At 37.7% G+C, this 17,015-nt stretch overlaps 1 protein-coding gene across 2 annotated transcripts in view; it reads left to right on the plus strand.

Annotated features, from left to right (window-relative positions):
• Positions 1-17,015, plus strand: part of GSK3B (glycogen synthase kinase 3 beta) — an 89,408-nt gene that overhangs the window by 58,337 nt on the left and 14,056 nt on the right. Inside the window, exon 9 of one of the 2 annotated variants that reach the window (XM_060763396.2) lies at positions 9,711-9,749. The exons of the other annotated variant lie outside the window; for it this stretch is intronic. Within the exon in view, the coding sequence (XP_060619379.1) occupies positions 9,711-9,749 (39 nt within the window). The remainder of the gene's footprint in view (positions 1-9,710; positions 9,750-17,015) is intronic. 2 annotated transcript variants of the gene reach the window in all.

Below are 17,015 nucleotides of genomic sequence, written 5' to 3' on the forward strand. Positions count from 1 at the left end.
ACAACACACATTTATTCTCCCATTTGGAGCTTTAAAAGGCTTCTCTGAAGGGGGATCCAAGCCACTGAAGTGTTAAGAGGACACAGCAAATGGGGCTTGGGGTAGAGGAATAATAATAATTCCCTTATGTGAAAAAAAACAACATTCTTCTGATGCAGTTAATATAGAGATTTCAATATGATGTCTTTCCTGAAGAGCATCACTTCCTCTCATAGTGAACTCAGTCTGACAGAAGCAGGATTGCAGATGAAGCAGAGCCATTGTGAAACAAGAAGGAGATTAAATATTTTAGAGGAACTGTAAGATTTAGAGAAGTTCTAAAATAATAGGTGGCAGGACCAAAGAATACCTCTTCTTCCCAATCGGCCAGAGGGCTGAGCATGAGCATGAAAATTCAGTGGAGTATACTAAATTAGTATGGCTTTCTGGAACCTTCAACAGGAGCATTTTATACCACATCATATGTTGTATTTTTTATTTCTTCACTTAGTGCTCTCTCTTTCTACATATGTACATGTATGAGCTTGTCTACATAGTCAATTATATCTGCTGTACCAGCCGGGCACCAGTGATTGCAAACCAGCCTATTTAGCTGGTTACAGAAGATCGTCCAAAATTATAAACTCATTCTGGATCTCTTTGGATCCCATTTCCCGATCTTCTGAGGTCCTGGAATCTCAAGACAAAATTATTGAAGTTAAAACAAGAGCAAAAAAATAATGAGAAAAGAAGGGGAGATCAGATTCCTTAAAAGCAAAATATAAGGATAATGTGAATCTTGAGGTTCCTGGATTGCAAGAATGATCTGTCTAGTCCAGCATGGCATTCTCACCATGGGCAAGCAAATTGCTATGGGGAAGCCTGCAAATCAAACTAGAGGGTACAAGTCATTTTTTGTTGTTGTTTCTTGGCAAGTGATATTAAGAGTCATACTAACTCTGATACTGGAGCAAATACATGGCCTTCTTGTAACTCTTTATACTATTTATAAATAAAGTGGCTATATGTAGTCACATCTTTCCCCTTGTCTAATTTTTAAAGTCTCGTCTAGGTTTGCATTATTATGCTAGTGAGTTCCATAGTTTTAACGTTGTGCTATGGGAAGAAATACTTTCTTTTGCCTGTCTTCAAACATTCAGATTCAATAGATTCATACCTCAATTCCTTATGAGAAAGCGTGAAAATCTCTTTTACCACTTTCTCCTCTTGTAATATAATATTATGCACCCTTTGAACTTGTCCCTTTCGTAACCTGAAAAGGTCCAAATGTTCTAATCTTTTCTCATGGGGAGAGTTGATTCAGCCTGGATCATTTTGCTTGACTCTTTCTTTAAGTTTTTCAGGTGGCAAGTTGTGACAGATTCCCCCTTCAGGCTGTCCTTGCAGTTCCAACCCTTGGGCTCTTGTCACTTACCTTGCTCCTCAAGATCCTTCCCTGGATTGGGCGCTTGAGTTTGAGGTGTCATTTGCAGATTTGATAAGCATGCCCTCTTTTCCATCATTGATAAAGATACTGAATAGCATGGAGCCTAGGACAGAAGTCTATGGCACCCGACTAGTTACTTCTCTCCATGATGACAAGGAGCTCTTGGTAAGGTCTCTTTCAGTTCGATCAGTTCCCAATCCATCTAATACCAGTATTGTCTAGCCCATATTTTACTAGCTTCTTTATGAGAAAATCATGGGGGACCTTGTCAAAGGACTTATTGAAATTAAGATAATACTACATCCACGGCATCCCCTTCTTTTACCAAGCTTTTAACTCTAGACAAAAAAGAGATACGATTTGTCTGGCTTGATTTAAATTTGAGAACCCCTTGTTGACTTAGTGAGCATGACATTCCTTTCTAAGTGCTTACAGATTGTCTCTTTGATGATCTACTCTAGTATCCTTCCTGGGATTGATGCCAAGTTGACTTGGGGGAATTGTTTGGGTCTCTTTGCCCTCTTTGAAGAAGGGGTTAGCATTTGCCTTTTTGCAGTCAGCTTGAACTTTTCCTGCTGTCCAGAAATTTCCTATGTCCAGAAATTTTCAAAGATGATTGTCAGTGATTCTGAAATTACTTCTGCCAGTTCTTTTAATACCCTTGGATATCATTCATCTGTTCTTGAAGACCAGGATTCTCTTAGATCAGTGGTTCTCAACCTGTGGGTCCCCAGATGTTTTGGCCCATAACTCCCAGAAATCCCAGCCAGTTTACCAGCTGTTAGGATTTCTGGGAGTTGAAGGCCAAAACACCTGGGAACTCACAGGTTGAGAACCACTAACTTAAGTCATTTAGATATTCCTGTAATACCTCTTTACCTACTCTGTGCTGCATTTCCTAAATCACATCATCTGCTCCATCACCCCCAGGTTGAGCACTGTTACCTTTTAGGAAAAAGACTGTGTCAAAGAAGGCATTGGGTAGTTTTGCCTTTTTTTCTGTCCCCATTAGCATTTCTCCATCACCTGTATGCAGCAGCCGGAACATTTCCTTTTACTGTGGACGATACCATATCTGCCTTCTAACAGAAAAATGCCTCAGTCGTATATTCACCTCTCCCAACCCCAATAGTATTCACAACATTCCCTGAGTTGTGATTGGCTAGCTTCAATCAGGCCCAGTTCTCACATCCACTCCATGTGTGCAGATGTATTTTTTATCTGGATTTTTTATCTGGATTATCTGGATTTTTTATCAGAGTAGGTACAACAACAGGCAAGATAGCACAGAGCTGGAAAATATCACATTTCAAAATTACACATTACTTGGAACTACTGTCTTCGTTGTAGTAAAGATACCAGTAGCATTCCTTTTCTCAGAGTTTCTTTCTTCCTGTGTATACTTCCCAGAATGGGAGATGGGTCAAATGATTCATTGCCCAAAATGGGCTGCCTTATTTGACTAACTTTCTCCTTAAAAGTGAAGGTATCAGTTTTATATATTGGCTTTATATGTTTTAAAGGTCTCATTGTATGTATTTTTAATTCTTTTTTAATTGTGATTTTAAGTGTACATTGTTAAGGCATCAAGTGGTTGCCTGGTTGTAAACTGCCTTGAGTCATCTTCAGGTTCGAGAAGGATGGGATAGAAATATCGTAAATAAATCTATATAAATAAAAATGTAATGTTCGTTTGTGGGATTAACAGAACTCAAAAACTACTGGACAAATTGACACCAAATTTGGACACAAGACACCTAACAACCCAATGTATGTCCTTCACTCAAAAAAAATGATTTTGTCATTTGGGAGTTGTAGTTGCTGGGATTTTTAGTTCACCTACAATCAAAAAGCATTCTGAACCCCACCAACAATGGAATTGAACCAAACTTGGCACACAGTTCTCCCATGACCAACAGAAAATACTGGAAGGATTTGGTGGGCAGTGTCCTTTGGATTTGGAGTTGTAGTTCACCTACATCCAGAGATCACTGTGGACTCAAACAATGATGGATCTGGACCAAACTCTACACAAATACTCAATATGCCCAAATGTGAACACTGGTGGAGTTTGGGGAAAATATAATCTTGACATTTGGGAGTTGTAGTTGCTGAGATATATAGTTCACCTACAATCACAGAGCATTCTGAACCCTACCAATGATAGAATTGGGCCAAACCTCCCACACAGAACCCCCATGTGGGCCACAGCAACGCGTGGCAGAGGACGGCTAGTAAATAATAAGAATCCAAAATACAAGTTGTGTTAATTATGTGCATTTTATAAGATCAGCTATAGCAAACCTAGAAGCTTTTAATTTCTTTCTAAGAAATCTACACAACGAGGTAGAAGGGAATCATACACCCTTCCAAAAGTTTTTAGGCTACAACTCTTGGAAACCTTAGCCACATGCCAATGGAGTGGTATGCTAAAGTCCTGTACCATCTGACGGTCTCCTTCATCTCTACCACAGAGTTACAGTGTTCGAATGAGAGCAGAAAAATGGCTTGAAAGCCCAGATCCCCTTGGGATGCTGACTGTTAGTCAATAACTTCTGTGGAGATGCAACTCCACCAGTCTTCTTAAAGAAGCAGGGCAGCTGGAGTCCTCACTGCCAGAATCTACCACCAGCCAGTAATTAAAGGAATGGTGACTTAGGACCATCTTTGGTGCTACTCCTGAAGCAAGACTGAGCATTGGTTAGCTTACTATCTAACTAGCAACATAATTTATGATAGGCATATTTTGAAACAAGATTTGGATAGGGATTGAGTAGCCTAGACTTTAGCAGGTATTGGGAGTTTGCTTGTATCCATGGCTCCATCTGCTGGGCAGGCAGTGAAACACTAACTCTTTTCCTTGAAGAACAACTTACACATTAGCTGGCACTGAATCTTAGATTATTGTTTAAAATAAATAGCTAAAAAACAATTAAATGATGAGTTTTATTGTTTAAATGCTGCTTAAAATCCAAGGAAGACACTACTGCTTTCTATGTTCTCCCGTTTCTTTATTTTTTGTTTTTTTTAAATGCTAATTAATAAAATTGGTACAAGACAATTAGGATGCTTAAAAAAATTGTACAGTTCAACTGGTTTAAATGATGCATTACTCTGGTGACACTTAACATTCCTTGTTTAATGGCTTATAAATAGTACGTAAGGTTTCAATAATTGTTTTTTTTATTTTTTTTAAAAAAGCACTTATTTGAATGTTGCAACCTTTGTAATTCCCCACTAACAAACTAACAAAAATGTAGAATTAGGTCATGTGTTGTTGCTATTCCGCTTGTGGTAATAATGTGATTTATTTTAATTTGTTATTTTCTATCATTGACCTCTTTGTAATAATAATGCTGGTAATTGATGATTTAAGCTTTGCATTTTATTGACTGTTCTGTTTTTTTAATTGCTTCTGTGAATCTATTTAATACACACATTTAAAATACTTCAACTAAATAGGCATTATGAGACTCCTTTGTAGATGTACCAACCAGTGTCAGGAACTGACATGTCTTTTATCCCATTGGAAACTAATGGAGCCAGAGAACCCTTTTTACTTTACTTATGCATTGCCTGCTGTTACTCTTTCAAGCGGCTTTAGTGGTTAGTCATGTGTATATCACAGCATAAGCTCTTTCTTCAGAAACTGTTCCATTGCTTTCCAAGTCTTGATCTTTAGAACAACTGGAGAGTAAATAAGGTCTTCCACTTTATACACTCCACTCCAGGTGGCACTTCACCTCAGGGTGAAATTAAAGTAGATATCTTGCTTCAGGATTCAGGATGAATCACATATTTAACTGTATTTTTATAATTGCTAAGGCATCGAATTGCTGCCGACTGTGAACCGCCTTGAGTAGTCTCCGGGCTGAGAAAGGCGGTATACAAACACGGTAAATAAATAAATAAATAAATAAATAAATATTTTCTGTTGCCAAAATTAGCATGAGAGCTTTTTGTAGGTATGAATTGAAGGCCTCTTCTATCTTAGAGGGAGTATGAGAATTGTTAGGTTTGCATAACATTTCTTTCACAGATTGTTCTAACATATATATAAGATAAAACTTAAGGGAAAATAATAAGAAAAAGTGTAAGTGTTGTACACTTGTTGCCCTAAGGTACATCTTCTTCTGACACTATATAAATGTGACAAATATACAAATTTTAAATTATTTGGGAATAATGTATGTTCCTTTTTGAGTGTCTAGAAAAGCTAACATTTTCAGAAAGGATATATTCAAGGAAAAACGCTACAGCTGCATTTTTGTGCTGTAATATTAAATATTATTTGTACCAGCTAATTGGTGCTGAGGATTTAACTGATGAACCAGTCCAAGGAGGCAATGCCACAACGTTATACAGAAGGGCTCTTAGTGTCTGAACTGAGCTATTTCTTGAGAAAATCTTCTGTCTTTTACAATTGTCCTTTTCTCTGTAAGAACTGACAATTAGGTAATCCTTAGGAACAAAAGTCTAAAAGACTAAGCTATCTACTTCGTTATTTATATTGATTTATAATAAATTTATTGTAAACACCATAATTACAAATCCACATCAGTTAGTTAAGAGGTTAAGTTAAGAGTTTGTTTGATTTACAGTAGTACATTAATAATATTCTTTTAAAAAAATAACCATAGATAATCCTAATGCTTCATTAGACCAGTTCAGTATATGCTTCTTCTTACCACACATGCAAATATTAACTGACGGCAGAAACAAACATGTTCAAAAATGAGTGCCAGAGATAATGAGCACTCAGAAAGAGATGGAATATATGTCAGTGTTTGGAGGACTTATTATAATATGGATACACTATTGCATTTGCATGCAAACAACCTAGAACTATAACATAGATAGTGATTCCTATCAGTAACCCCTGCTGTATTGCCAGATTAAGATAAATATCTCCAGATTGTTGGACTGCAGATGACAGTAGCTTCATACACTAAATGAAAATAACAATGACAAAGGGCAGCCCTGACACATCCCTCTCTAGCGGGAATTGTTATTGATTATTCCATTGGTCAATTCCCATGATGTGTTGGAGGAATAGAGAAGATGAATCAAATATAAGAATAGTAGTTGAATGGCATTATTGCAGAGTTATCAACAAAAATGCCAGCATAGCTTATCAAGGGCTTTTATACCGCATCAAACGAAAGATTTGACTATCAAAATACGCTTCATGATGGTTTAAGGCCATGATTCTCAACCTGTGGGTCCCCAGATGTTTTGGCCTTCAACTCCCAGAAATCCTAACAGCTGGTAAACTGGCTGGGATTTCTGGGAGTTGTAGGCCAAAACACCTGGGGACCCACAGGTTGAGAACCACTGGTTTAAGGTAACAAAGTCTTATCAACTTATCTGTTTAGAATAAATCCCACTTGTTGCAATGTAAAAACAAGGAAATAGCATAGAAACCACTTATTATTATTATTATTATTATTATTATTATTATCATCATCATCTTTATTTTTACCCCACCTTTCTCCCCATGGGGACTTAAGTGGCTAACAATACATACATGTGTGGGTGATATTTGTAGGCTTGGATAGGAGAAAAATGCCAAAATGCAGGCCTTTTGGTACAATTCCAAGATGAGACTGATAATCTCTCCAGACATCCATCTGAGTTTGAGCCTTTCCAGTGTTCCTGCTTTCAGTTAGACTTGTTTGGCCTCCTCTGTTTGAAAGTCTCTGCAAGGAAATCTGCTGAGATTTTAGCCATGAGTGATCTGACTGAATGAGAAACTTAATAATTGTTTCTTGTGGTAGAATATTGCCTATTTTTTATATTTTAAAATAACACAAATTATTTGTAGAATGATTCCTTGAATTATATTTTTAGGAAAAACGTAATGTAGTTATGACATCAATTTATACTTACTTATCTTTATTTTTTATCTTTATTTTAACTCTACCAGTGTATAACATTATTTGCATATCACTTAAATATGTGTATTTAAATATATATCAGGAGAGTCTAGTTTTTCCTCTCTCATTCTTGTTTGTTTAACTGATTATCTGATCTTTGAATGACTTAATTGTTCTTTAAAGTGAGTGTTGAGTTGGTTCAACTAACTGCAGAATTTTGCTCCTCATTTTTAAAATTTTGAAGTTTTTAAAGCTCTTCCTGACATTTCTCATTATTTATTTGAGCAGTAAGTTACATAGGGGTATAAATAAACAATGATGGTGGTTGTTTAACAATGCTGATGAAGATGATAAATGATAATGGATTTTGCAGACAGTTGTAAATCCAGATCTTAAGTAGGCAGCTCATTTTAGTAAATGCAGCTTTCTGTAGTGTTTTATTTTTAAGAAGTCAACATGAAGAACATCCCTGCCATGTGCTGAATTCTTTCACTCTCCAGTTTTCAGCATTTCCTGAAAATTGACTCAGGAGAGTTTCACAAACCATCCAGGAATCTTCCCTGGGTATCATGCCCTCCTAGTTATAGTAAAATCTACTATTTTAAACGTGTAATGCTGCCATTGAGTGCTGCCTTGTTTTATTGGTTGTACTAATATAGCACATATCCTTATGTAGCTCATTGCATAGTCCACACACACAGAATGTAGCAGCATGTTTGAAAAAAAAATAGTTTAAGAGATAGAAAACCTTTTTAAAGGGGTGTCTCCCCAAACAGTCCCAGTGACCCCAGATTGGTGGCTGACATTTGGGTAGAGGACCACCCTCACTGCCCAGGGATTCAGTGGAATATCCTAGAAACGGATGTAGCTGGGTGGCAGGGATCCTAAAAAGGAGTGCTTTGCAACACAACATTTTGTTGCAGAGCCCACATTTGTATGTGGATTTTTCTCTGTGACGTCTGGTAGAAAAATTGTGCAATGAAACCAAGCTAGTCTACTGAAAATTTGATGGCTCTGTGATGGTGGTAACATAATCATGAACAAATGAGGTAACATTTCCAAATTCCTTTCAGTGTTCACATGTTTTTGTTTTAGTTTTCTGCTTGTGGCTTTCCTGTGCGTTTTACCTGGCCGTATTTAGTCTGCATACTAAAGGTTAGTCTGCCCGGCTGCATCCTCTTTTGCGCTCTTTGCTTTTCTTTTCTTTTTCCAAGACTGTTCTCAATCATAATAGATTTCAGTGTAATGGGCCGGCTTTTGACCGAGTGCTAAATTTTAGTCCGCAGACTAAAAAATAATCCGCGGATTATTTATCCAGTCAATTCCCTCACTGAAAACTACCTTACATACTTTAAATAATTTCCTTAAAACATAATAGTGAGGGCAGTTCACAGCTCCTGGTAAAGCCTGCCCTTTTGCACCTAGGCACAATAGAACGCTATGCACACCTTTGGCTTGTGAGGCGCCCCATTGTGCTTAAGTGTCGGCAAGCTGTGTCATTCATTGCTTGATCTGTAACTGTGACAGTCCCTTGCTTTTAATGTTTGTTGTTTGTATGGTTTTGTGTAGTTCTTGGTGGGTGAATGAAAGTGTAGAACAGATTGTAATACAAAGAGTTAAGCAATGCAGTGTATTTCTTTTATTGTTTGAGCATTCCTATAAAAGAAAAAGATATACCCCTGCTCTTTCTCAATGGGCACGAGGGCGTAAAGAAGGAAGCCACAATAAGGAAAAAAGAGTTAAGACCTTTCCAGCACTCCTGCAGTGTCATGTCAAGTTCCTGAAGCATCCTAATGAAATGTCAGCCAAAATAATCTAAACACTAAACATCTATTGGCGGGGAAGTCAATCCAATATGAAGAATAATCCGCGGCGGCCTGATACACAAGTAGTTATAGACATTTAAAGTGGTCATCTTAGAAAGAAACTAAAAACTTTCTATTAGATGGGTGGGTTCAAACACATTTTTCACCTTGTAATTTGGGTAAATAGAGGTAAAAATGAATAGTCTGTATATGAGAATACATCTCATCTTCTTTCCCATGTCTGTGGAAATCTGTATCCAAGACAGAGAGGGAAACTTCAATACTGGAAATTCAAAATAATTTTACTTTTACATGGATATTTGATTTCACTTTTTGTTACTACTTAATAAAGTCACTGGCATTGGAACATGCATTTAATATAAAATGTTTGTATACTATGCCTTACCCTTGCAAAAACAAAATTTTGAAGTTGGACTTGCTGCTATCAAGACTGATGTTTAAAGTTTCTAATTGTATTAAACATTTAATATTTCCCCCATCACCATGGATTTCTTATAATATTGGATATATTTTTACTTGCTGGACTATTCTTTTGGATTGACTCCCCCTGTTTGGATTATTTCACTGCATTACCATCTTTAGGACTCGTCAGGAACAGGACATTTCACCTCAGGAGTACGGGTATGTACATCAATATTTTTCATATCATCAGGTTTGTTGTTGGAGGAGAAGAGGCAAAAATGAGGATGCAAAATTGATACCAGACACACACATACATCAAGTGTCACGTTGGTTAAATATTCTTTCCATTTTTCAGTTAGCTGCCTACAAGAAAGGAGATCCCATCTGAACATGAGGAAGAACTTCCTGACTGTGAGAGCCGTTCAGCAGTGGAACTCTCTGCCCTGGAGTGTGGTGGAGGCTCCTTCTTTGGAAGCTTTCAAACAGAGGCTGGATGGCCATCTGTCAGGGGTGATTTGAATGCAATTTTCCTGCTTCCCAGGGGGTTGGACTGGATGGCCTATGAGGTCTCTTCCAACTCTATGATTCTATGAAGAATGGGGACAGCATTTTGCACTTCTGGCATGCTTGCTATCAATGGCTCTATACCAAATTACTCATTTCCATCCTTAATAGAGAGACAGGAATTAAGATGTCTCTTTGAATTTAAAATGTAGTCCATCTTAAGACAAGGAAGGGATACTATCTCCATACTTTTGGAAGAGGTAAAGGACATGCTAATCTTGACTACTAGCAACAAGCGTCTAAATAGTTTTCCACATATGTATCTCATCTAAAGATAATAATGTAGAGAAAAAGAAGTACAAACAATTTTAATTTAAAGGAAACAAGCTGGCTCTCAGTTGTGTTTCAATACATAATTGTGTTTTCATATTCATAGCAGGCAGGCTTCCATTCCATTTCATAAACTGCGATAATATTTGGTGATCCTCAGATTTGGGAATATGTTAATTCTTATTTGAATAAAAAGCTTTTTTGGAAATATTGTACCTGAAAGAATTTTTAAAAGTTCATGCCCTCAAAACCAGGAAGTGGTTTTTAAAATTTTCATTTTAGTTCAGCAAATAGGTTAGGAGCCACAGCCAGGTTGTACTCCAGATAGATATTGCAACATGATCCTAGTCATAGTGTTTTTAAGAACTTCCCTTCTTAAAAACAAATGATGGAAATAGCAGTAGAGAGAAATAAAGATTATCTTACCTGCTAAAAAAGTTCAAAATGAATCCCTTATTGCAGGATGTTGTGAAGGCTAATCCAAGTTGAAACTAAAGGTTGCCTAAGGAGACTACTGTTCGTGCAGTGAGAATTCCTCCTCTTCATATTATTTTCTCCAGCTTGTGCCAGGACCCTCCACAACCCTCTTAAAGGGATAAAGGGGTGGGAGCCATCTCAGAAGATGGAAAAAGTTTCTGTCACTGATGTCTCTTCTGCTGACAACCAGATAAAGTGCAGTTGCAGTGCAGCTCATAACATACTGACTTTAGAGCATTCCTCTTGGCCTCTAGGATTCACACTTCGCCATGCTCTCAGTAACGGTATCTCAGAATAACTGTCTAGTGAAGAGCTGTCATTTCTTGAAAATAAATTTCGTTATCCAGGGTGTTAAACCTAACAATATTTCAGTGGAATTCCAGGTACCATCTTATACCCAAGCAGGGCATTTCATTACATACCTGAAAGAAAAGACTTTTGCAAGGGCCCCTCACAGTAAAGTGCAACAAGTTTATTTTATATCCATTTCTCAAAAATCTATTTTTTTTAAAAAAGCAGGAAGCAAGATTTTGCTGCTATATTGACTTTGTATTATGACAGTAGCTGGACTTAAGTAATAACATCAGCAGCTGATAAATACTAATAGATCATAGAATCATAGAGTTAGAAGAGACCTCATGGGCCATCCAGTCCAACTCCCTGCCAAGAAGCAGGAAAATTGCATTCAAAGTACCCCTGACAGATGGCCATCCAACCTCTGTTTAAAAGCTTCCAAAGAAGGAGCCTCCACCACACTCCGGGGCAGAGAGTTCCACTGCTGAACGGCTCTCACAGTCTAATAATAATAAAAAGAAGCAATTAAATATATACACCAGGGCTTCTTAAATTTTTCCACTCATTTCCCAAGTAATTGTTATGTGACCCGAGGTATATAAATGTGTAAAATAGGTTATAAAAATCAAACATTTATTCATTCCGCAGGGCTTGTAAGACATACCTGTTTTGACAGGCCTTTGATTTTTGATATTGTTGTTTTTAAATTGTTTTAAATTGTTTTTAAATTGTATTAGATTTTAGCTGCTCTTTTAAGCTGCTCCGAGCCCCAGGGAGTGGCGGCATATAAGTTCGAATAATATAAATAAATAAATAAATAAATAAATAAATAAAATCAACATTCGCATAGCTTAATAAACAGGGTCATTTTCTTTTTCAAGAAGCAGTTCAAACATTTTCTGCAGAGTCCACTATAAACACTGCACAACAGGTTAATGTAAACGCTTAAATAGCCACTAGGTGACATTCAGAAAACTTGTACTGTTGCCAGTTTTTTTGGGAATCCAACATTTTGCTAAGGAGACCCCGTTTGGGTTTTGGGATCCATACTTTAAGAAGATGTGATATATTCCACCTTGCCTTAAGTATTTCCAACCGCTGTAAAACACAAACATCCAATAAGACAACTAAGAACATTATAAAAACCTAATACAATAATAGTATCAGATTATGAAGAGGAAATAACAAAGCACCGCTTCTGCATAGCATATCCAATTGAAATAAATATTCTCTGTTTGCAAAGGACCTGCTTTTCATTGACTACAGAAGCCAAGAAAGATTGCTTTCTTGGCTTTTTTATCCATGGGCATTTGTAAAGGGAAGTTGGCAGGTGAGCATGACCGTTGTGTGCGTGGGGAGATCCTTTTCACTCATTTACAAAATGTATGGAATTCACATTGAAAAAGGAGAATGAACTAGTCATGCCTGCTCTGTCCACAGGTAGAGCAAATTCCCATTTTTGTGTGTTTATTCAATGTGCTTTGTAAATGAATGAATAAAGTAGTGATTTACAGGGGAAAACAGACAGGATTAAATGTTCTCACTTTCCCTAATGTTGATTCTCATGTTCTCATGCTCTTCTACATTTATGCTACTTTGTCCAATGCAGGTTTGGGACCATATATTTCTTCATTGTGTTCTCTGTGTTTCACGCCCTTATGACTATTGCTGTGCCTTTTTGGAACCTTCCTAAAAGCTGAGGATTTTTGGCAGTAGCCCCACCCTCGTCTCCTTAATGGATGCTCAGCAGTGCTGCTTTGTCTGCCACAGCAGTAACATCTTCAAATCCTTCCTCTGAGCAGAAGTAGTGGGCGGGGGGAGATGACAGCTACTTAGACATTTATTATTTTTAGTTTCTTACATCTTAGTAATCGGCTTGAAATAGGTTAGTTTAAGTTAGTTGTCTTAAGAGCTTATGGCCTCTAAGGCAGTGTTTATAAAGTGTTCTGATTGCTACAATCATAAAATTTTGCTAGAAGACAACTGCAGAAAGGATTGTTTGCTTGTTTTTTTGCCTGGAAGAAAGTCACATTATCAAATTCTGCCATATCTGTTTAAGATAAAACAGTCCAAGTGAGAAGAAATAGAGTGGCATGGTTAGATATTTAATTTGGGGACCAGAAAATACAAGGAGTAGAGAAACAAAGTGCTCAAGGGGTAAAATCATGTTCGGAAAATCTTTTTTTTTTTAATCTGTAAGAATGACAAACACTTCCTGTCTGTTAATGAGCCACTAACCAGCCACACATTCTGAAGAATAAAAACACTGTTATGTCCTTTGATCTGAAGCCTGGTAAATTTAAAGAGATAACAGCATTTAAGCAAACAGTGGTGATATTACCGGAAAGGAATGAAAGGAAAAAGAGACATAAGAAAAACAAAAGAACAGAAAAGGAGGCGATACAAGCAGAAAATATAACAATGGATGTAAGGTCATTGATAACAAGAAATACAAATATAGGTGTCTGCATCACTACAAAGTATACCTCCATTGAAAATATTTGATCTAGAGTTTTCGCTGCTTCATAGGGAGTCATCTTTTTTCACATCTGAGGATAAAAATTACAGGTGGAAATATGCCCAGCCCAAGCTGCCTTCTATCTTGGGCATCTGTCAGCATCTGTCTATGCAGCCCCCGGTGGCGCAGTGGGTTAAACCCCTGTGCCAGCAGGACTGAAGACCGACAGATCACAGGTTCGAATCCGGGGAGAGGCGGATGAGCTCCCTCTATCAGCTTCAGCTCCTCATGCAGGGACATGAGAGAAGCCTCCCATAAGGATGATAAAACATCGAAAAAATCATCCAGGCGTCCCCTGGGCAATGTCCTTGCAGACGGCCAAATCTCTCACACCAGAAGCGACTTGCAGTTTCTCAAGTCGCTCCTGACATGACAAAAAAAAAAAGCTTCTATGCAAGGAGAGTTGAGGACCGACTGATATTCCAAATGTTGGTACCATTAACTCTGCAGGAGTTCCTCTCATTGCAAAAAGAATTATTATTCACAATCTCACTTATGCCCTAAGTAATGTGATGATTATAGATCCTGCTCCAGAGGTTTTCAATCACTGTCTTATGACTAGAGTGGGCACTGCTAGCAACTGATTCCCAGAATGCAAGTCTGGTATCTCTACACTAATGCATGGATCATGGGAAATAAACAAGAAGAACTGGAGTTCCTAATGTAACAAAGCAAATATGATAGAATTGACATCACTGAAATCTTGGATTTGAATGTAGTAATAGAGGGATATACTGGCAACTTATTTCTGAGAAGTAGAGCAAACAGGAAAGGAGGAAGAATATCATTGGGGATATTCATAGCATAAATCCTGGAAGCCAGGCTAAGAGTTTCTGGGTAAAAATTAAGAGGGAAAGAAACAACAGGGTTGTCATTGTGAGGATCTACTGTAGACCTCCAAACCAGACTACAGACTTGGATGATGCCGTCCTAGAACAGTTGGCCACACATTCAGAAAGTAGATATGTTGTAGTAATGAGGGATTTCTATTACTACTACTACTACTATTGTTATTATTACTCCACTTTTTCTCTCCACAAGGAGACTCGTATTTGTTGAAAGACAAACTTCCAAGAATATCAGATCCAACAAATTCCTCACTTGTTTTGCAGATAATTTCATAGTCTAGATCAGTAGTTCTCAACCTGTGGGTCCCCAGGTGTTTTGGCCTACAACTCCCAGAAATCCCAGCCAGTTTACCAACTGTTAAGATTTCAGTGAGTTGAAGGCCAAAACATCTGGGGACCCACAGGTTGAGAACCATTAGTCTAGTTTGGGCTTCCAAGTGTTTTGAACTTCAGCTCCCACAGTTTCTAACAGCTGGTAAGCTGGCTGGGATTTCTGGGAGTTGAAGTCTAAAACATCTGGAGCCCCAAAGGTTGGGGACCACTGGTCTAGACGGTGGATGAGGAAACAAGAGTATTAGCTATTTTAGATCCGATCCTAATCAATAGTGATGATCTGGTAAATGGGGTGGAAGTGGCAGCTTACTTAGACAGGAGACACCATATTCTTCTGAAGTATGTTATACAGCAGAAAGAGGAAGTCAAGCATAGTTAGACACACATTCTAGACTTTAAGAAAGCTGACCAGTAAACTTAAGGAAAATCTGAGTGTGACCCCATGGTCAAGAAGACTAAAAGAGGAAGGATGAATTGGAGTTTCTGAAAAGTGAGGTATTGTAGACACAGTTTCAAGCAGTTCCAATTAGGAAGAAATATAGAAACCAGAATGGATGTAGGGGAAATGTAGCAGAGAATAGACAAAGAGGCAGCACTACTCTGGCTACTTTGAATGAATTCACATCTCCAGGGCTGGGTGAATTCTATCCAAGGGTATTAAAAGAACTGGCAAAAGTAATTTCAAAACTAATTGCAGTCATCTTTCAGAATTCCCAGAGAACAGAAAACATTCCAATGGACTGGAGGAAGGCAAATGTTATTCCCATCTTTAAAAAAAAAAAAAAAAAAAAAGGGGGGGGGGAGAACCCAGATAACTACCATCTAGACATAAAAACCAAGTTTCTAGAGTTTTATTAAACAGATACAATATGTAGAAAGGAATCCCATGCTCATTATTCGTCACCATGGCTTTCTCAAAAACAAGCCTTGCCAGATAAATCTTGTCTCTCTACCAAGAGAGATAAGCATCTGCTTGGTAGATGAAGGGAATTCTGTGGATCCAGCATACTTTGATTTCAGTAAAACCTTTGACAGGATTCTCCATGACATTCTCAGAAGTAAAATGTAGTAAAATGTAGACTAGATAATGCTAGTGTTAGTTGAATTGGGAACGTATTACCAGTACAGATCTGTGTGGCACCCCACCGGTCACTTTTCTCCAGGATGAAGAGGGGCCATTTGTAAGTACCCTTTGGGTATGCTTTCTCACATAGTTGTACTCACAGTTGTACTCATATTGTACTCACAGAGTACAATAAAGAAACAAAATGATTACTGTTGAGGATGCCACAATTTCAAATGGTGCACAAAAGTAGAAAAGTTGACTGCTGGCATGCCATTCTGTCATGTACAATCACACCTAACAGTTGTCACAGATGCATCCACAGCATTGCAAAGGCTTTAGAACAGATGGTCAGTAGTCTCCCCAAAAGGCAACCCTATTCATCAGCAAATTGGTACTTCTGGCAGTTTATTAGCATTGTTGCTAAGAAAGAACAAGTGCTTGTTCGGTACTTAAACAAGAAAGTACTGATGTACCTAACATTGGTATTGTAGAAATGGTGCATATCCAAACAAACTAGTAGCAATTCATGTTGTGATATGCAAAAGCATCTTGGAAGTCAGCTGGACAGATTTGAGAAAGGTTTTCACAGATGTGTGTTATACCCACAGCTGATTCTCTCTGTTTAAATCACAATCTCATGTTTAATATCTAACACTGCACCAGGCAGGCTAGGAATGGATATTACCCGGAAATACATTCATGTTTAGATGGACTCCCTTTTTTTTTACATTTCTTTTCTTCCAAGTCCATTGATATAGGAATGTGTTGGCCAAAATGAGAAGAGACTATACAAATTGTATTTTGATAATACCTTCATGATCAAGGCAATCTTGGGTCCTATCACTATTCAGCATGACTTACAAGTTATTGCACATTCTGCAGATAGGTGATAATGAGGGATGGAGGTTTTGTTCACCGTACAGAGATAGCTGGAAACTGACAGTAGAGAGAGTCAAATGGAAGATGTGTATAGAATTGCACGTCTTAATGAACGCAAAGAAACCATCCATGAGGTTCTTCTTACAATAGAATACATAACGCACTTTGATACACAAAATTGTTCTGCTTGCAGTGTTGTCTGCTTTCTGATAATCATAAAATATACACAGCCATGA

The sequence above is a fragment of the Anolis sagrei genome, chromosome 2, assembly GCF_037176765.1.
Source record: "Anolis sagrei isolate rAnoSag1 chromosome 2, rAnoSag1.mat, whole genome shotgun sequence".
NCBI lineage: Eukaryota > Metazoa > Chordata > Lepidosauria > Squamata > Dactyloidae > Anolis > Anolis sagrei.